Source organism: Rhinolophus ferrumequinum, chromosome 11 (genome assembly GCF_004115265.2).
Source record: "Rhinolophus ferrumequinum isolate MPI-CBG mRhiFer1 chromosome 11, mRhiFer1_v1.p, whole genome shotgun sequence".
Taxonomy (NCBI): Eukaryota; Metazoa; Chordata; class Mammalia; order Chiroptera; family Rhinolophidae; genus Rhinolophus; species Rhinolophus ferrumequinum.
In genome coordinates this window covers 46885693-46907977 of record NC_046294.1, presented here as the reverse complement: position 1 = coordinate 46907977, position 22285 = coordinate 46885693, and the positions used below count along the sequence as shown (strand labels likewise).

The window sequence follows — 22285 nt, the reverse complement described above, 5'->3', positions numbered from 1 at the left end:
ATTTGGACTATGCTCATTGATCTGGGGCTGCTTTTTATGGACACATTTGACTTTCTCCTCTTTGAATTTGGTCACTCTCTCCCAGCCTGAACTGGGTCTAATCTGTCTACCTTTTCCCTCCTGAGGTGATAAGAAAATTTAGGGAAAAATCACACAACTTTGAAGTCTATTATCAAAACAAATTCATGGTGATTAAACTGAACTGAGATTTAGCATTGCTTCACAATTCTTCCCTTTTAGTTTTCAGATTGTCACCATTCTTCTCGACCTCTCTATCCAACCTGTCACCTCTACTCTCAGTGGCTAATTTTAACTTCACACAGGAAATGGAGGCCATCAAGTGTGCCGTCTCTACGCTTCCTACCAATCCTCCTGCTGTCTTATCCACTTCCACTCCTACATTCACGCCCTGTCAGAGAGGCCACTCTAAGGCACATATGGCTTCATGTCAACCCCCTCTCCACTTCTTTTTTGGCTGCTCATCACTTACAGAAAAGTACAATCTAAATGCCATGGCATGGAACCCAAGACATTTTAAGATTTGTACTCGTATATATGTAAAAGCTTTTAATTGTGATCCCTTGTACACTTTACCCAATTCCCCCAATGGTAACAACTTACAAAACAATATACAATTTCACAATAAAGATACAGACATTTCCACTATCAAAATACAGCACATTTCCATCGCAAGGGTCCCTCATGTTGTTCTTTTATTGCCACCCCTACTTCTCTCCCTCCCCATCCCCTCTTTAATCCCTGGCAATCACTAATCTGTTATATAGCTCTATAATTTTGTAAATTCAAGAATACTATATAAATGAAATCACACAGGCTGTATCTTTTGGGATTGTTTTTTTTTTTTTTCCCACTCGGCATAGTTCTCTGGAGATTTATCCAGCTTATTTCATGTATTAATAGTTAATTCCTTTTAAATTCTGAGTAATGTTACAGGGCATAGCGATACCACAGTTTGTTTAACCATTCACTTGTTGAAGAACAAGTTTTTAGCTATTATGAATAACGCTACCATAAATATATATGGGCGAGTTTTTGGTGAACACAATTCTTCATTTCTCTGGGATAAATTTTGAGTACTATAAATAGTCACCGATATGTTAGTTGCATGTTTAAAGATTTTAGAAACTGCCAAAATGTTTTCCAGAGTGGCTGGCTATACCATTTTACATTTGAACCAGCAATGTATGTGTGACCCAGTTTTTCCATAACTTTGCCAACATTTGATGTTTTTACCTCTAAATATATATATATTTAATTATTCTGATAGATGTGTAGTGATATCCCATCTTGGTTTTAATTTTAATTTCCTACTGGTTAATTATTTTGAACATCTTTTCATGTGTTTCTTTACTATATGAATATCTTTTTGCATAAAATGTTTCATATGTCTTTTGCCTATTTCTAATTAGAATGTTTTTTTCTAGTTTAATTTTCAGAGTTCTTTATGTATTCTAGATACTAGAGCTTTGTTGAATATTAAATAATATGAATAATATATAAAATTATGTATATATGTAAAATTTTCTTTATTCATTCATCGACAGACTCTTAAGTTGTTTCCATATCTTGGCTATTGTGAATAAGGCTGCAGTGAATATGGGAGTACAGATATCTCTTTGAGATAATGATTTCATTCCCTTTGGACATATACCCAGAAAGGCCTGGGATGCTGGATCATATGGTAGTTCTATTTTTAATTTTTTGAGGAATCTCCATATTTTTTTCCCATAATGGCTGCACCAGTTACATTCTCACCAACAGTGCATAAGTGTTTCCTTTTCTCCATATCCTCACCAACATTTGTTATTTCTTGTCTTTTGGATGGTATCTGACACCCACTATAATAACTACTATTGTTTGTTTTCATATTCTCTTCACCTTTTACAGGACCTGAAACATTGTAAGTGATTCTTGGATGTTTAACATTGAATGATATCGAAGAAATAAACATGGGGCATGAATTTTGGCACCAGCTGGGAGAATTGCTGGTGATTATTGTCGGAAAGAATCTCAAATATGTGATGCTGGTAATCCCTGGTCATAAATATGTACTGAGAGTAAATCTTTCCTTACAAATAATTAAAAAACCTGGGGAAATCTCTCTCCCCAGAAACAGACAAATTTATATTCTGCCCTTATTTCTTGTCAATCCAGTTTGGGATAAATGATGTACTGCTCAGAGATGGGAGCTAAACGAAATTACCGGGGGAATTGGCTCTCAAGGGAAATTGGCTACCTAAACCGGTACCCTCCACTGACCAGGCCAACACAAACATGGCTGGGAACAAGGCAGTGTTTTTGTGGTCCTCAGTCCCTGGAGACACTTTTTCACTGGGAAAGCTACGCTCACTGCTGTGAACAGTTGCCTCAGACCTAGAGACCTCTCATAGCAGGGGCTGCCTGGGACCACCTCAGTGAGTTAACTCAGATCCCAAAGTACCCAGAGGTCTCTTCCTGGAAGCCCTTTCTTATCAATGGGAACAAGAAGGCAAACATTTTCCCAGGACCCTGGTTCGTGTGAACAGGAATGAGCAATGGCCATAACCCTACTTGAGTTTGTCACCTTCTAGAATGCAATCACATTTCCTGGAACAGCTTTAAAATGTGGCCTTTCTGTTGGCCTTCCTCATTTAATGCAGAAGATCAGTCATTTCAATCCCATCTGAATCCCATTTAAATCCTACTTCCTTCCTTCACCACATTCCCTCCTTATTTCCCATCCCTCAGCCTTAATCCTGGTACTGGGGCGTGCGTGCGTGTGTGAAAGAGAGAGAGAGAGAGAGAGAGAGAGAGAGAGAGAGAGAGAGAGAGAGAGAGAGAGAGAGAGTTCTTAAGCTCCAACCAAATTCCCAGGATAAGGTGACTTGATGAATTTTTTTTTTTTTTTTTAAATCCCTGTGGCTTGCTTGTTGCAGGCAGTAACCTACATTTCTATCTCCTCAATATCCCTGTGAGGCAGGGATTACCCACCTCCTCCATGGAAATAATAATAATGAGTGCTTACCGACTTTATACTATGTACTAAATAGTATGCTAAGAATTGTACACAATTCTCTCAAAAACACTGAGGGGTAGATACTGTATATTACCATCCCTAATAAACAAATGAGGAAAACAAGCCCCACAAAGGGTGCATTGACTTGACAAGTCGCAGAACTGTTAGTTCTTTCTGTTGGACTGAGCTTCCTTTTAGATAGCCTGTGACTATCTCCTGGGGTGGAAAATCCCCAATCTTTGAGAGCAGGTTTGGCTTTTGGAAAGAGCCCAAAATAGCAGAATCAGGAAGTAGGACATCAAGTTGATAACATGTTTGGGAGAACAGCAGGTTTGTCCTCAAGGGAGGGGTCTGGCTTTCTTCTGTGGGTCAGAAAGCAGTTCCCAAGGAATCCCTGGAGGGTTTCATCTTTGCAGGCCCTTTGAAATTATTCATGGCTTCTTAATGCTCAGAGTACATAAATTTAGAATGGGGATGGGATTCAGAGATTATCTGACTTAATCACCATTATTATAGATTAGTTCAAAGAGATTATGTGAACTAGACAAGGTCACCCACCTAGTTGCAGAACAGGAACTAATAGCTCAGAGCTCCCAAATCCCATTCCAGGGCTCTGACCTCCCCTCGAAATAGGAGATTAGATATCATCCTCTTTGGGTAATATTTGAAAACCTTAATAATATATTTTTATTATTTTAATATACATATTAAAAACCTTAATAATATATTTTCTTTACCCCAATATATCCAAAATACAATCATTTCAACATGCTTTTGACATATAATTGATAATGAGATATTTTACATTCTTCAGTGATTATTGTGGTAAAACATACATAACATAAAATTTACCATTTTAACAATTTTTAAGTGTGCAATTCAGTGGGGTTAAATACATTCACACTGTTGTGCAACCATCATCGCTATCCATTTCTAGAATTTTCCATCATTTCAAACTGAACTTCTGTGCCTATTAAACAATAACTCTTCCTCCTTTCCTCCCCCAGCCCCTGGTAACTTCAATTCTACTCTCTGTCTCTATGACTTTGTCTACTTTAGGTACCCTCACATAGCTGGAATCATACAATATTTGTCCTTTTGTGTCTAGCTTATTTCATTTAGCATAATGTTCTCAGGGTTCATCCACGTGGTAGAATGTATCAGGATTTTATACTTTTTAGGGATGAATGACATTTCATTCTATGTATATGCCACATATTGTTTATCCAGTCGTATGCTGATGAACACTTGGTTTGTTTCCACCTTTTTAGCTATTGTGAAAGGTGCTGCTGTGAATATTGGGATACAAGTCTTTAGGTGACTTTTGAAAAATAAAAATCTTAGGGCAGAGAGAAGGGTAGGTGAGACAGCAATAGAATATGAATAAGTTGGGCTGTGGTGGGACACAATGAGGGATTTGGGAGCAAGAGACACACACTTTATTAAATTGTTGATCTGGCCATGCCTTTAGGCACATGGAAGTTGGCAGGAGGGTGTGATTGAGGTGGAGTAATGCACAGGAAGATAGAAGAGGATGGAGGTTGTGGGGAGAGACATAAGGTGTTTGACCTCATAAAATGAGGCCTTTGGCCTCCTTATTTGGAGTAAGGCCCAATACCTGAATCTCTACTTTTATAGAGCATGGGCATTCATCACTTCGTTTTTTTTTTGTTTTGCTTTTTGTTTGTTTGTTTGTTTTCTAAGGAAGTCACCCATTTCTTCCATTCTCTTTCCCTCAGCCCTGGTCTATCTGCGTTGATTAGCTGCATGACTTTGGAGGCCACTTTACTACTCTGAGCTGGGAATCACAATTTGATGCTTGCAGATACATACGAGGTCTAACAATTAAGTTCGTGAACTCATCCTAGAAAAAGTGCTACATACCTCATTACTGAATATCACTATGGTCACCTTCAAAGTACTCTCCTTGGGAAGCTATGCACCGATGCCAGAGCCTAGTCACCCTTCAAAGCAATTTTGGAACTCTTTTTCTGGAATGGCCATCAGAGCTGTCGTCGTATTACCCTTGATGTCCTGAATGTCACCAAAATGTCTTCCTTTCAATATTTCCTTTATCTTCGGGTAAAGAAAGAAGTCACTGGGGGCCAGATCAGGTGCGTAGGGAGGGTGTTCCAATACAGTTATTTGTTTCCTGGCTAAAACCTCCCTCACAGGCAGTGCTGTGTGAGCTGGTGCATTGTCGTGATGCAAGAGCCATGAGTTGTTTGCAAAAAGCTCAGGTCGTCTAACTTTTCCACGCAGCCTCTTCAGCACTTCCAAATAGTAAACTTGGTTAGCTGTTTGTACAGATCCATAATGAATAATCCCTCTGATATCAAACAAACTTACCAACATCGTTGCAACAAGTTCGCAAACTTCATTGTCAGACTTCGTGTGCTAGGAGGGCCTTTCGCCAGGAAAGAGGTTAAGTATCTGAGGTTCCCTCCAAGAGCCCACAGATTAGAGTCTCCCACATGGTTTATCCACCCAAATCCCCCACCCAAGATTTGTTCAGTGAAGCTACTGAGGAAACACATAGGCCCAATGATTATAGTCAGATTTCAGCTTCTCATCAGAGGTTGAGGAAAGATGTATTCAGCATCTTTACAGTTGTACAAATAAAGTTGTGAAGGTCAGATAAAACCTGTAAAGCACTTATCTTAGTGCCTGGAACACTGTAAGCATTCAAAATATGTTCATTGGCATTATTATTTAGGGCTTAGATAAATTCCCAGGTAATGCATAGTGAACCAACAGAGGTCTGTGATAATCCCTGGTTTATGTAAATTTTCAGTTTCATTTTCCCCATTTTAAAAGTTATTCATGTCAAGTAAACAAGTCTTCCATAATAAAGAAATTTAGAAAGTAGAAACAAAAATAAGTCACTAGGAATTTGAGCACATTTTCTTCAAGGCATAGCTTGTTTTACAAGTTTGTTTCAATCATATGTCTTTATTGTTTTTCTTAACATTATAAGCACTATGAGCATGTTTCATTTTACAGCAGAGAATTTTAAGACCACATGGTATGGCTTATTCCACATAATATTACATTAAGTAAATGGACCATACTTGAATTTATTATTTCTTACTTTTACATATTATGCCATAGGATTGCTAATATGTGATTACTCTAAATAGTGGTATAATTAACTAATATATTTTGTGAAAAACCTGTTTTCTGCACTTAGGGATATTGTATTAGAATACATTTTCAAAAGTGAGATTTCAACATTGAAACATATAACTTTAAAAAAGAGCTTCCTACATATTGCCAACATACCTTCAGCTGTGATGTTCAAAAATATACATTTCAACACAATCTCCTTTTTCATTGTTAATTTTAAGTAATAAAACTGCTAATTTGACTGACAAAATGCTGCCTAATTATTGTTTCAATATAATTTTCGTGGATTACTAGTTATATGGAATAATTTTTCCCTATTTCAAAGCCAATGGTATTTTTTGTCACTCCTTTTTATGTTCTTTTACTACTTATTGATGCAGTGGTGGATTTTCTAATATAGACTTTTTATATAATAAGGATATCAATAACATTTTGACCTATGGAAGGGAATTACGATACCTCCCCAAATCTCACCCCAAGCTGAGGCAGAATTTGGATGTCAAACTAGAGAAAAGCATTGATATGCTTATAGGAAACTGGAATTAAGCTAGCATTAGGAAATCATTACATCAAATCATTAAGGATAAGGGAAAGCGGGGTGGTAAGGGTCACCTGCCTCCCACAGCCTGAAGATTCTTGTCACAGTTGATCTTGAGCATGGCTAACACCCGTGTTCTGATCTGTTTGGTTCTGGCACCATAGATGATAGGATTGATCACAGGGGGCAAAAGTAGATAGACATCACCCATGAGAACATGCACAATGGGATCAAGGCTGTTTCCAAAACGGTGGACCACTGAGAGGCCAATGAGAGGCACATAGAAGGCCAGTACCACACTGATGTGCGACACACAGTTTCCAAAGGCCTTGGCCCGCTCTGACTTGGAAGGCAGTTGTAGAACTGTTCGTATAATCAGAACATAGGACAAGGAGATGAACAGGACATCCACACCCATGATCAGCAGAATGGCAGTAAGACCATAGATCACATTGGGCAACGTGTCTGCATAGGCCAACTTCATCACATCCTGGTGTACACAGTAGGAGTGTGAGAGCACATTGGAGTGGCAGAAGGCCAGCCGCTTGATGAGCAGAGGCAGTGGGATAAAGAAGAGGGATCCACGGACCACGGCCACCATGCCAATCTGGGCTGTCACTGTATTGTTGAGCACTGCAGCATGCCGCAATGGGTGGCAGATGGCTATATAACGGTCAAAGGCCATAGCCAGCAGGATGGTAGACTCAATGGCTGAGAGAGAGTGAATAAAGAACATCTGGGCAATGCAGGCATCAAAGGTAATCTCCCGGGAATCAAACCAGAAGAGGGCGAGGATCTTGGGCATGGTGGCTGTGGACAAGGCCAGGTCGATGGCTGCCAGCATGCAGAGAAAGAGGTACATGGGAGCATGTAGGGTGCGCTCCATCCTTATGATAAAGACCACGATGCAGTTTCCAAACACTGCCACAGCATACATGGAAAATAGGGGGAAACCGATCCAGAAATGGGCTTCTTCAAGTCCTGGGATACCAATAAGCACAAAGGTGGCATGTGTGAAGTTGCAGGAAGTCATAGCTGGCACCGAGAAGGGGGCACTGGAGAGGGTGAGGTCACACTGGTAGCCTGCTAGGACATGGAGCACAGTCAGAAAGGCCAGTCCTGGAAACCTGAGAACTAAAGCACCGTAACTTTTCTTCTCCTACTCTCTCCTCCCTCTTTCAAGCCATTTAGGCTCTCTCATAAGCTCTGAAGCCTTCTTTCAAAGGGGAAAGGGACAGCTCAGATTAATTTATCAATCACTACTTTCAAGGAACATTTCTATTTTTAAAAGGGAACCTGGAAAAAACAATACTTAGTCTTCCAAGTATTGATTTTTGGAAGACTTCCCAAAATATAGTCTTCCCAAGTTCCCTCAGACTTCTTCTCCTGTCCCATACCTTTATTGTACAGATACTGGGTGGTTGTTTTTCAGACAGGTGTTAAGAGATACCACTGGGAACCCTTTCCAGATAGGGCTGTGTCCTCCTCTCCTCTCCTCCCCTCTCTTCTCCTCTCCTCTTCTTCCCTCCCCTCTCCTCCCCTCCCTTCCTCTTCCCTCCTCTCTCCTCCTTTCCTTCAATTATTTATTTATTACATAAGCATTTACTTTATGACCAACTATGTACAAGGCTATTTGATAGATGCTGCTGATGCAGAGGTTAAACACACATCTTTTGCCCTTCAGATGCCCTTCCTAGGGTTGAAGATAGACACATAACCAAATTATTAGCGTTTTGGGATAAGTGTTAGAACTTGTGCAAAGACAAATACAGATTCCCAACTTTGGACCCCAGCTGCTGTCAGAGAATAAAAAGCCCTTTTCAGAGGCAGCTAACGGCATCCTTCAATGAGATAAAAGAGCTTGTATTTTGTATACAGCCAAACATCTATGTATCTATCATAGATAGCTTGGAGACAGAGCTTTAGAATTCCAAACAAATCAGGCTGAAAAATGTCGGGGAGTTCTAAGGAGGGAGGCCAGATCACTGGGCCTCTGTGTCTGAGAGAAATGGGGCCCAAGTAAAGAAAAGGGCAGGCAGGGTGGGTAGCCAGGGGAGCACAGTAACATATTCTCCCTTTCTCAGGGCTTCTTGCCTGTACTACATTTTCAGCACTTACAGATACAAGGGTTCCTGTTGGCCACAGAGTCAAATACTGTCCTGACCCCACTGTCCACAGAGCATCTTTTCTGCTTTGCTGACAGAAGTCTAAGACTTGTATCATCTTGTCTCCCCAGTTACCTATCTCAGAAGAACGCATGTCTCTCTCCCATGTTGCCTGGCCTTCTGCCTAAAGTGACCCCTGTCTAGACCCAATTTCCAGTTCTCTTTGGGTCTGAATGTGGCTGTTGCATTCATACTTCTTGCCTTTCTGGACTGCCAGCTAACGCTCTGGGACACTTATTTTCAGTCCCTGCAGGTGTGGGTGGCACACAAGGGCTTCCCCCTGCCCTGCCAGGAGACAGTTTGTGGGGTCTTTAAAGTTCCTTAGGATGGCAGGAATTTAGGCTGCCCAACCCCGGTGAGGTTTACTCACTTGAAAACAGTGCAGTCCTACTGGAGGGAGCAGTCGGAGAGGGCTTGTCCTTTCAGGCACAGGCTTATTTATAAATCAGGGACATATTTATTGATGCTGCCCAAGAGGCACATGAAAACAGGTTGTAGGAGCGTGGACTGAGGCCCCAGGGGCATGGCAGGCAGGGGACAATATTTCCATGTCCTCTTTTATGTCACTCCCACAGGCTTCCCATTATTTCTGTCTGGGGAGAGGGACAATCACAAAGGACTGATTGTCTCTGCTATTACTCCCACACTTACCCATATAGGGCTCTCCCCACAATTATCTCCACTCTTCCAAGGACTCAAACTTCCACTGTCAACCACAGTCAGTGCCTTTCCTCATTAGTGACTTTGTCCAACACACTAGTCAACGTGCGTACGTAGTAGTATATCCTTAGGTTCTAGGAGTTCACATCCTCTTTAAAAACCAAGATGGGTACCAAAAAGTGTAATCTCATCATTCAAAAATAAAGGGATGCATTTCTTCAGCTTTTCGTTTCCCATCTTTTCTTCCAGTTGACTGAACAGAACTTGATGTATGGAAGCCACTCTTTATTGCACCTGTGTTACAGAAAGAATAGATGAGGTATATGAGAAAGACAAATACCATACGATCTCACTTATATGTGGAATCTAAAGAACAGAATAAATGAAAAAACAAAACAGAAATAGACTCATAGATACAAAGAACAAACTGATGGTTGCTAGATGGGAGGGGGGTTAGGGGGGTGGGTGATAAAGGTGAAGGGATTAGGAAGTACAAATTGGTAGTCACAAAATAGTCATGAGGATGTGAAAAACAGTATGGGGAATATAGTCAATAACGTAAAAACTATGTATGGTGTCAGATGAGTACTAGACTTAATTGGAGGGATCACTTCATAAATTATATAAATGCCTGACCACTGCACTGTACACTTGAAACTAATATAAAATAACATTGAATGTCAACTATAATTAACATATATATATATATATATATATATATATATATATATATATATATATATATAGTTATGGGATGTAAAGTACAGCATAGGAAATATAGTCAATGGTATTGTAATAGCTATGTCCCATGTCAGATGGGTAGTAGACTTGTTGGGGTTATCGCTTTGTGAGGGGTGTAAATGTCTAATTGTTATGTTGTTTTATACACCTGAAAGTAATTTAAAAAAGAATGAATGAGATAAAAGCTCTTTGCCTCAGGTCACATAGTAAATTAGTGATAATATCAGTTGGAGAACCAGGTGTTCTGACTCTATTCACTCACATTCAACAAATATTTATTAAGGGCTTACAATGTAATAAGAAAAATAGACAAAAAAACTCAAATCCAAACCAAAATCAAAGCAAAAACTCTGGCCCTCATGAAGTATACATTTTAGTGAGGGAGACAGATAATAAATGGAGTCAATATGAAAAACCAAACAGGATGTCGAGTCATCTTAAGGAGAAAAAATAAAGGGAAGATAAATATTAAGGGGGAAGTTGAAGTTTTAAATGAAGTGGCCGGGGAAGTCCTCACATAATGGAGACATCTGAGGAGAAGCCTGAAGGGAGTGAGAAATATATCTATGGAGCTATTTGAGGCAGGCCAATCCAGGAAGAAGATACAGAAGCTACAAATAAAGTTCCTGAGACGGGAGTGTATCTGGTAGTTTAGAACAACAAGGAGGCCACTGTGCCTGAGCAGAGACTCAGGGGGGAGAAGTAGTAGGGAGACGGAAACCGAGAGGTTATGGGGAATTGAATCATATAGTGTCACATGTTCTGTAGAACATTTAAGGGTTTTCACTTGAACTCTGAATTCAAATGGTCACAACAGTGGTAATGTGTCTACTGTTCTGGCTTTTAGGAAGTCTCCATTTCACTGTGAGCTTGTCCACCTTAGTCAGAACATGACATTTGTTCTGCAAAGCACCATTTCAGAAGTGTCCAAATTATCCAACCCCTAGGGATGGAGTTTACAAGTTTCCAGGATTGTTGGACAGTAAGGCTGTTTATACATTAGTGTGTGTGGGGTGAGGTGGGAGAGAAATATCTGTAGAAGTAGTGTGAACGTTTTGGCTATCTAATTCTTGAGACTGAAGTTCCTTCTTTCCCTTCCCATTTTTAGGACTCTGAGTACCCCCATCCTTCTTCTCTAGCCCATGTCACTCTTTTTCTTTCTCTTTCTCTCTTTCCTCTCTCCATAGCCTATCTTATGTCATGTGTTCAAACAAACAAACAAACAAACAAATATCCAGTCTGTAAGTCCATTTCATCTGAACTTTTTCAGTTATTTCCAACAGTGAATAAGACATGGTCCCTTGTCTTGAGAGGTGGGCACAGAGTCTATTTTGGGGAGATGGGTACAGTAGATTCTGAATGGGAATACCACGCATGAGAAAGAAGCACATGGTGCTGCAGGAAAACCTGTAAAGGACACCAGACAGACTTGAGAAGTCAGGAAAAAGTCTCTGAAGAAAGGTCACTTCCAAGTCAAGAGAAGGGAGCGAGTGAGACGGCTATAGCTAGAGGTAATAGCTTGTGGAAGGCTTGAAAGTGAGCTAGAGCAATTGGGGTTAAGGAAATGCAAGTTGTTTGTCATGTGTGAAGCAGTAAGGCTTGTGAAGTAAGTAGAGCCACATGATCAGGTATTTTATTATTTTCACTATGTGGCAGGCCCTGTTTCAGGGTCTGGAGGACAGCATAAATGAAACAAAGCTCTTATTCTTAAAGATTTTACCTTGTAATGGGAAAACAAGAAAATAAATAAACAGATATGTAATATGTTTTTGGGTGGTGAAAGTGCTAGAAACTTAAAACAAGGTGGATAGGGAAGAGACAGGAATTGAGGGAGAGGTGTTGTTGTTGTTATTATTATTATTTTATAATGTAATACGGTTATGCTTACGCAGGGACCTGCATGAAGTGAGGCAGTATATCGTGTGGGTATCTTGGGGAAGAATATTCCAGTAGGGAGAGCAGCAAGTGTGAAGTCTGATTTTGAAGCTCGACGAGTTTAAGGAAATATTCAGAGGCTACTGTGTGTGTACTAGAGTGAATAAAGGGGAGAGTAGTAGGAGATGAAGTTGAGATTAGGGGTAAGAGTCAGATATAAGATATAATGACTGATTTTTCCCTGGTTAAGACAAGGCCACTGGAACATGTTGAACAGAGGAAGTGACATGATCTGTCTTACATATTGACACAATCACTCTCACTACTGTGGGGAAAATAGACTGTAAAGCAAAAGTGGATGAAGGAAGATCCATCAGGAGACTATTACATTTCAGGTCCAAGATGACAATGTCGTGGATCATGGTGGTAGCAATAGAGGTGGCAAAATGTAGTTGGATTGCAGATATCCATATCTGGAATATCTGAAAGAAAGAGACAGCATTTGCTGTGTGGAATGTGGAATGTGGAATGTGGAATGCTGTGTGGAATGTGGAATGGGAGAGAGAGGTGTCATGGCTAACTCCAAGTCTTCTATCTCAGCAACTTGAAAGGCTGAGTTTCTGATTTATGGGAGACTGTGGTTGAGCACATTTTTTTCCTTGATGTGAATATTAGGATATGGTTTCTGACACAATGAATCTAACATTATTATTAGACATTCAAGTGGAGATACTGATACATTCAAATGGAGATATTGATACAGTTGGATATGAGTCTGGAGTATAAATATTAATTTGGGATTTGTCAGCATATAGATGGGATTTAAAGCTATGAAGCCAGATGAGATGACCCCAAATGGAAATACAACAAGGAGAAAAAACAAAAAAACAAAAACAAAACAGGTCTGAGAACAAAGTCCTGGGACATTTCAGCATGCAAAGATCAGGGAGATGAAGACTAACAATAAATGAGACTAACAATGTTATTGTTAATCCTTCTGAGGATTTCGACATCATCTTTATTACATAGCCAGTAATGTAGTCACTTAATAATCTCCTTGGGGATCTGAATGATTATTGCTACTTCTTTGCTGGATCTGATACCAGCTCTAGGGTCCATCTTTACTGAGTGATTCCAATGTGTCGCTGAAATACGTGCTTTCAAATTTTGAGAATTAATGTCTACACCCAGGTTGGAAAAAATAATCCACTTGCTGGATTAAACCATTATATGAAATATATGACAAAAAATTAAAACATTTGTAAATTAATGACACAAATTATAACTCATTCACAATCTGTAGTCAATTTTTCAGGTTCTGTTAGGGCAGAAAGTTGATGGAGGGTGGAGAGATATTCTAGAATATGCTTAGCTGAGGAAGAACATCAGGTAGAAATACACTTGTGAGGTTTGAAGATTTTGTTTTGGGCTTTTCCTCCAAAATTTTGTTGAAAATTTGTAGAGGACAGAGTTGTGTTTTTGATTTTATATTTGCTTTTTTATGTCCCCCAGTAAAAATTATATAAATATATATATATATACATATATATATATATACACATATATAATACATATATAATTATATATACATAGATTACATTATATGCAGCAATATAGCATTAAAGAGTGTGAAGGACCTTGGAGTCAGCTTGCATGGATGTGAAGTAATGGCTTTGTCACTTACTAGTTGTTTAAGTAAGCTACTTAACATTTTGTGCTTCAGTTTTTTCACTGATATTAGAAGTAACTGTCTTATCATGTTGTCTGGATATAAAATGTGTTAATATGTGTAAAAAACACCTAGAACTATGACTGGTCAAAGGAAATAATAAGAAATGTTAGTTAAAATTATTACTACAGTTAGGAAATAACTACCTAATTCTCATAAAGGAGTGATGTTTATTTATTTATTTACTTATTTATTTATTTTTATTATGTGTCATTCTAACTGCTGTGAAGTGGGTGAACTAAGAAGAGAAAGACTGTTGGCAGGATTAACAACCGTTTAGAGCGAAAGGTGATGGGGAGGAGAAACTCTAGATTCAGGGCTTTTAGGCTTTCGGTGGTTTATCCTTCCCATTCTTATGTCTCTGTCTCCTCATTTGTAAAATAAAGGGATCAAATTAGCTAATATTCTAATATACCCCAGTCTTAATTTAAAATATTTGTTCACTTACCTTCAATGAGCACCAGTTCTGTTTTTTTAATAACATGACCTGATGTAGGTTGTCTCTAGAATTCTATGATTCTATGTGTCTTTGGAATGGAGGATTTTTATTACAGCCCTACGTATCTGTCTGGTCTTCACACTGTAGATAATGGGGTTCATGACAGGGGGGATCAGCAGGTAGGTGTTAGCAATCATAGTATGTACATAGGGTGGGGCCTGTTTCCCAAATCTGTGAACAAAGGATAAACTAATCAGTGGAATATAGAAAATAGCAACAGCCCCAATATGGGAGATGCATGTGCTGAAGGCTTTCTTCCTCTCTTCTGGGGATGCAATGCTGAGGACAGTCTTAATAATGAAAACATAAGAAAGGAGGATGAGGATAGAGTCCACACCAACAGTAGAGATCATGGCAGTCAACCCAACTGCACTATTGATCCTGGTGTCTGTGCAGGAGAGCTTCATCACATCAGGGTGGAAGCAGTAGGAGTGGTGGAGAACGTGGCTGCGGCAGAAGGACAGTCTTTTAAGAAGGGCTACCATTGGTGTCAGCATTAGTGTCCCCCTGATGACAATTACCACTCCAATTTGAGCTATTCTGGAATCAGTTAAAATGGTGGCATACCTGAGAGGCTTAGAAATGGCCACAAAGCGATCAAAAGCCATGGCCAACAATACTGAGGATTCCATGACAGTGAAAAGTTTAATAAAGAACATCTGTGATAAGCAGGCATTAAAGTTGATCTCTCTGGCATTGAACCAGAATATACCCAACATGGTGACCAGCGTGGATATAGACAAGCCGAGGTCAGTGGTAGACAGCATGGAGAGGAAATAATACATGGGTTCGTGGAGGCTGGGCTGAGTGACAATGGCAGAGAGAATCAGACTGTTTCCTAAGAGGGCAGTTATATAGAGAAAGCAGAAGGGAATGGAGATCCAGGTGTGAAAGTCTTCCAGCCCGGGAACACCAGTTAGCAGGAAAATTATGGAAGAAGATGTGGTATTCTGGAAGTTGTACATGCTGGATTAAAAGTACAGAATTCCAACATGAAACTCTGCAACAATAAAAAAAAGCTACATTTAAAAAATTAATCTAGTCAAAAACAATTCTATTGAATCTAAATATAACCAAGATGAATATCTATATACTACCTAAATACGAATGGCTCATTTAAATTGATAAAAGTATTGTAAGACTTCAATTGCTGTAGTAGATTCCATTTAAATTTGTTTTTAAATTTGTAGGTTTGTATTTCCTCAGCCTACCATTTTTCTTTCCTGCCGACCTTTGCTGGTAGCTATGTTTATACTATCTGACCTTTCCTTTCACTCCTCTATTCAGAGGTGACTGGACTAAGTAAAGACACTTTACCCAAGATTGGCCAAGTATAAGTATTTTATTCTTTCTGGAATTTTTTAAATTAAATTTATTGGGTGACACTGGTTAGTAAAATTAGATAGATTTCAAGTGTACATTTTAATAATACGTCATCTATATATTGCATTGTGTGTTTTTTATTTATTAAATTTACTGTGGTGACATTGGTTAGTAAAATTATATAGGTTTCAAGTGTACGTTCCTATGATACATCATCTATATATTGCATTACGTGTTCACCATCCAGAGTCAGTTCTCCTTCCATCATCATATACTTGACCCCCTTTTCCCTTTTCTACCTCCCCTGCATCTCCCCTTACCCTCTGGTAACCACTAAACTGTTGTCTATGTCCATGAGTTTTTGTTTCTTTTTCGGTTTGTGTTGTTCCTTAGTTGCTTTCAGTTTTATATCCTACTTATGAGTGAAGTCATAGGGTTCTTGACTTTTTCTGTCTGACTTATTTTGCTTAGCACGATAATCTCAAAATTCATCCATGTTGTTGCAAATAGTAGTATTTCATCTTTTCTTATGGCTGAGTAATACTCCCTTGTGCATATGTGAATGTTTAAATTGTGATAAAGAGGTAGCAGGCTAGTTTTTTTTTTTTATATATATAGTTGACAAAAGAGAAACACAGATTGGGGCCATGGAGCAGCAATATTACATCAGCCGTAAGCAGAAGGCAGAGACTCTTAGGATAATTTGGAAAGCTGGAAAATATTGAGAAAGAGATACTTATAATACAAGTAACACATGTAAAATGATAATACATGATTTAGGCACCAGTCAGTCATGCGCAGGTATCTATAGTATCTAACATTTACAGTGACACGCACATGGTGTCGCTTTTGGGATAGATGGGGAGTTAGAACAGAGACTTACCACCATAGGGACAGAGGTCTCTGTCAGCACTTGACATAACATGCTGCCATGTTCAAATATATTTCTCTTTTCAATCTGCCTGAAGACTAGTTGTCCTTCAGAACAGATTTTCTCCATTTTGTTAAGACATACTTTTCAAGAGATACTTAATACATTATTATTGTTTTGCTTTGGAAGGAAAGATATAACTTTATGGTAAACATCACGTTCTTTTTTTTTTTTATCAAGTAGAAAATTGCAAACTAGACTGCAAGAAGGGACCTGGAGAAAAACAGAGATTAGGGCTGTGGCTGGAGAGGGCTCAATCAGTGAGAAGTAGCCAATGCTAAGGTAAATTCCTCAGGGGAACCTAAGTGTTCCCAGGACACACAGGTTCACCCAGATAGAGTGTCACTTGAAGGGTTTCCTAAAGAAATATTAGTTTAAAAATTGGGAAATTTTAAAATGGAAAATTAGAGAAAAATGTGTGAAGTTACATGATTGACCAAATAAGTGAACTATAACTTTAGACTCTAAAGTTAAGAGTAACAAGAGTATCCTCAGGGAACCAATGAAATTACTGTGGGAAATGTATTATTAAACCTCATAACGGAAATGACAGTTAACAGAAGAGGAATGAATGTTCATTAAGAAAGGGAACATTTTTTTTGCACTACTGCCAGTGACTGTTTATTGAATGTCATGAATACAGCTGACATTATACACAAATGAAGCCTTACCCAACTGGCATGCATTTCACAATGAATTGTGAAAGTTTAAAAAGTAAATATGTTCTCTTAGTACTTTTCATAAATAGATTGATTTCTGAAAAACATTTTTAATAATTATACTTAGTTTTTAAAAACACATATTGATGAGAAGGACAAACTAAAAATGTATTTGTTAGATGAACGACATGATAACTTAAAATTGGAGGTTCACCTCTCATTTTCCACAAGTCTTTGACCTGTTTATTTACTATTAATTCATAGAACCTGGGACTCCGTTTTTGAAGTTAACAATTTCCTGGGGTTAATAGGAGGTAGAATAATTATGAAATAGGGAACATTTCAATTCTGTGTACAAAGGTTTGGGGTATTTAGAGAAGACTATTCAGGAAATTTAATGCTTGAAAGACTTTCACGTTTTGTGTAAGTTGAGATGAAGTATTCCCAGGCTTTTAGAATGGCATATGTAAAAAGTGTTGTGCCAGAATGAACTTATAATTTCTCTCTTTGCTTTTGCCATATAACCACAGAGACATTTAATGAGCACCTACTTTGGGCATAGTGCTATGTCAGAGGTCATTCATGCACAACATGAACAAAGCCCCTTTTAAAGAATTTATAATCAAGTGAGAAACAAAGATGAGCACTGTTTATAAATAACTTTAATATCTAGTGTACAGTGATGAATAATAAAAATCGTTATGGTAGCACAGAGAGCATTCATATATGTTGATTAATTCTGGCGATCACAATGATTTTCATGATGATTATTACGATCATATGCAATGATTGAGTTGGAATTTTTGTCATTGAGTTTTAGGAAATTTTATAAAAGATCATTTTGTTTTTAAATAGTTATCTGAACAATTTCCCTTGCGTCCTAACTTCTTCATGACCCCCTTACATTATTTCATTAATTCAAACAATTTAGCCATTGCTCATTTTAATTCTTCTTGTCAGTTTTTTCCTTCCCTTTCTGGCTGAAAGAGCGAAGAAAAACATAGAGCATAAGTTGAACAATCTGTGCTGAGCCTTACAGAAGAGAACTCCCTTAAATTCCTTCCTTTCCATTGCTCTAGCCACATCTTCTTGCACCCTCTCCTCATCCACAGTAGGGTCAGACATAGGGGATTCCTTATTCCCTTTCAGAGCCAGTAACTTCACCTAAGCTCTTGATCGTCCATCATAAACATTTAGTCAGTTTTAATATTAAACGGGAGCTCACTGTGTATTGTGTCAACACTAAGGATATAAAGGAAGTAAACTAACAGTGGTTTGGTGCCTGCGAAAACCAAAGAGGTTGCCAGGACCTCATTTTTATATGGCTGAAAACCTTATGAAAATGCGAAATGAAAAATTACCAATTTTGAACACCTACTACATGCCAGGCACTGTATTAAGCACATATCAGAGGAGTAGGACACAAAGAAATACTGCTAGTTGCAGCGTGCACAGGGATAAGATGTTTCTAAATGGTAAGACAGAAATAGTGTGGAGTGACAGATTCTGAGTATGTGTATACAAGAATGTGTCTCTGTGTGTGTTAAGAATTATTAGTTCCAAGAAATCTTAACAGAGTACATGAAATATCACTGTATAAAGTTTTGATAAATGGGTGAGTTCACAAGGATGAAAAGCAGGAAAAGTGTGTTTTTGACATAGATAAAGATGTGAGCAGAGACTGAATGAAGTAATAACAAAATACAGTTTGTTGGACAACTACAAGAAAATTGATATGCTGGAGTCTTAAATGTGAACTGAAGAAATTGACAGGGTCCATGAAAAATCTTGCATGCCGTGGAAAGGATAAGGAACTTAGATTTCAGTTGCAGAGCATCATGAGCCAGGCATTTCCAAATATTTTATGAATAAGTAAACAAATCATTCTTCATCTCTTCTAATTTAACTCCGATAACATTCTTTTCCTTCTTTAGTATCTTATTTTGTACGATTGGCTCCCTTTTGACATTCTACAACACTCAAGTTTTACCCTCACCCGTTAATGAAAGCTTCCCACTTTTCTGCAGATATTTTCAACACACATCCAATTCAACCAAGATATATTGACCACCTCTCATAATTGGACACTGTGTTTAGCAAGTGAGGACAAAAGACACAAACCTGTTTCTCCCTCCATTTACAGCCATATATTTTATGACAAAAAAAATGTTCTTTGGAAAATCTGCTTTTATTATTTCTTTACCTTCAGTAATAGTCTGGATTCTTTCTCTAACGATTTGCAGAAAATTGTCCAACTGATGTCGCCAATGATTTTATAAATACCAACTCCAAATTTTATTTTCAGATTTGTTTCATTCACCCTCTTCTCAATTTTTTTTCAATGTCAACTATCTCCTCTTTGAAACTTTCTCCTTCATTACCGTCAGTGATATTCTGTGGGCTTCCAACCCTGTTTAGAAAACAGTATTTTTATTCTGGCTTTTAATTGTGGTGTTCTTTAGGAGTCTGTTTTTCTTCCAAGAAGTCTTTCTACGTTTCATGCCCTCCATATACCCTCGTTGGGATATCTTAGCTATTCCCATGACTTTAAATAGCATTTATATCCAGATGACTTGCAAATCTGAAATCTAATTATGGCCTCTCCTGAGTTCTATATTTCAAAAGTTGACAGAATTTTTAAAGCTGTGGCAAAGTTTCTAGGCTTAAACTTGAAGGCAGTAATATATTGTGAAGCTAGAATGAGGCAATCAAATGAACAATTTAGAAAAATAACTGGCAGCAGTTCAAAGAACAAATTAAAGCTTAGTGCCAGTGAATAAAAGGTGAATAAAATTTTTATTTCCCCCTGAAGAACCTCTTCATCCATAATCCCTCAGATACCTCAGTCTCAATATGAGCCAAACAGAGAGTATTTCCCCTATTCCAAAACAGGCTCTCTCTCCTATGCTTTATTGAGTAGTAAATGCCATCAAACTCTAACATATCATCTAATTAGAATTACCTCCCTCATGCACACAGACATATGCACACATTCTTCTCTCTCTCTCTCATTGCCTGTATACAAATATTCATTAAATTTTTATTGATTCTAGTTCTGAAATGTCAAAAACTAGACCCTTATGATGTCTACATGTGAAGGTTAAGTAATGGAAATCTGGGTGGTAGTGAGTACTTGAAGCTATATTTCTTTGTATTTTTTTCACATCAAAAATATAATTGTTCATATCAAACAACAAAGGAGGACTAATGGATATCCTTAGTGGGAGAAACAATAATTCCCCTAAGCTACTCTTTTGTGCTGCCATCACCCTCAAATCTGTTTAATCCATCCTCTTCTACCCATGAACGACCTTCATTTTCTCTTGTGAGAAATAAACTGCAGTCTCTCAATTAATTTTCCTGTCCACTTAGATCATAATAATGCTCTACTTTTATTGCACAGTTACGAGCTGTAGCTTGTGGTTATGTCTTTAACTGATGAATGAGACCATGTGGCAGTATCACTATTGTCCAAGCCACTGACAATGGCATGGCTATAGTGTGTGACTGATCTGGGTTGAGATCCTTGTTCAAACACTAATTAATTTTGAGACCCGTATAGTAGTAGTAATAATAATAATAATAATAATAAATTATTCCTAACAATAGGTACCATTTATTAGAACTTGTTCTGTGAACGTTACTGTGCTAAGCACTTCATACACATTTTCTTTACATTCTTAGTACAACACCATATGGCAAGTATTATTAAATTCAGTTAAAATTCACTTTCTGATAAAGAAACTGAGTATCAGGGAGTTTATGAAACATTCAGGATCACACGTAACTAGTGCATGTCAGAGCTGGGATTCTAAACCCAGTTCTGTTTAATTCCGATGCTCATGCTCTCAAGACCTATTGCGTCACCTGCAAGTAATGTAAATTTTCCTCATCTATGTGGTAGAATATGCACTGTGCCTCAAACAGTGCCTGGCATGCAGTGGGTGTTCAAAATGTTTTATTTTATTTTTTTATTGTTGTTGCTGTTGTTACTTAAGTAAGAATCACTGGGCTTAGAAATGAGGTTTTCAGCCCTGACAACATCTTTGGTTTTCCCAAGCACCCAACCACACTAACCATGATAAATATATTAGTACACTGATTAAGTCATTTGACTAATGAACAACCAGCTATCCAACCAGCACCAGGCAGAACAAAATGCCTATTGTTTACCGATTTCCTGAGAATAAATAATTCTACAAATTCTACCATCTACCTCAGTCCACCACCTCACTATCTAATCTAATTTGGCACAATGTGAGGAAATTCTCTCCTGTGCATAAGAAAACTCAGCTCATCCAGAGTCGAGCGTTTTCAATGAAGAAAACAATTTTACTTACAGAGCCCGTACAGCAGTTCTGTCTGTCCCTCTCAGGCTGACTCAGAAGGCTGAGGAGGCTTTAGATTCCAGGGAGGATCCGAGTTTATGAGGAGACTTATTCCAGCTTGGTTGGAGACAGTCACAGAGCTGAGCGGCCAATTCCTTGTGGTGGTGTAGCTCACTGTGTCTCCAGTGTCTGGAGGTTCCCAGAAGACTTCTTTCGCCTCCTATAGTCTTTTTATATCTGTTCCATTATGCAATTACTTACTGTGGCTATGTGCTTTATAGGCTGATGTAATATATTTTTTGTCTTTGTGCCCTTTTATGGAAGGGTTTTTTTTATAAAAACAAATTTGAGATGTAAATCACATACCATCAAATTCACTCATTTAATGTGTACAATTCAATAGGTTTTAGTAATTTCACAGTTGCGCAACAACCATCAACACAGTCTAATTTTAGAAAATTTTCGTCACTGCAGCAAGAAACCCCGCGCTTATTAGCAGCCACTCTGAAGAGAATTTTTTAAAAATAATTTTTATACCAGATGGTGAAAAGTCATCTCCGTTGTAATTGTAAATCACACTCTACCCCGTAACTCCTTAGCATCTATCATTATGCACAGCAGTCATGTTTCATTAGCCTACCTGTATTTCTTAGCGTCTTCTCTTCACAACTCGGAAAAATACAACTAATTTATTC

At 38.2% G+C, this 22285-nt stretch overlaps 2 protein-coding genes across 2 annotated transcripts; both read right to left on the bottom strand.

Moving 5' to 3' along the window:
• Positions 1-6100: 6100 nt before the first annotated feature.
• On the bottom strand, positions 6101-21710 carry LOC117030518 (olfactory receptor 51E2). Its single transcript, XM_033120629.1, has 3 exons — positions 21603-21710; positions 9497-9799; positions 6101-7763 (listed from the first exon to the last, which is right to left on the bottom strand). Exons 2-3 carry the CDS (start codon positions 9498-9500, stop codon positions 6751-6753), a joined length of 1017 nt encoding a protein of 338 aa, XP_032976520.1. The 5' UTR covers positions 9501-9799; positions 21603-21710; the 3' UTR covers positions 6101-6750.
• On the bottom strand, positions 14370-15314 carry LOC117030519 (olfactory receptor 51F2). The gene has a single exon (XM_033120630.1). It carries the CDS (start codon positions 15312-15314, stop codon positions 14370-14372), a length of 945 nt encoding a protein of 314 aa, XP_032976521.1.
• Positions 21711-22285: the final 575 nt, after the last annotated feature.

What these genes read in the sequence shown, in the direction of transcription:
- LOC117030519 (XM_033120630.1), bottom strand. Translation starts at nt 15,314, where the DNA reads ATGTACAACTTCCAGAATACCACATCTTCTTCCATAATTTTCCTGCTA.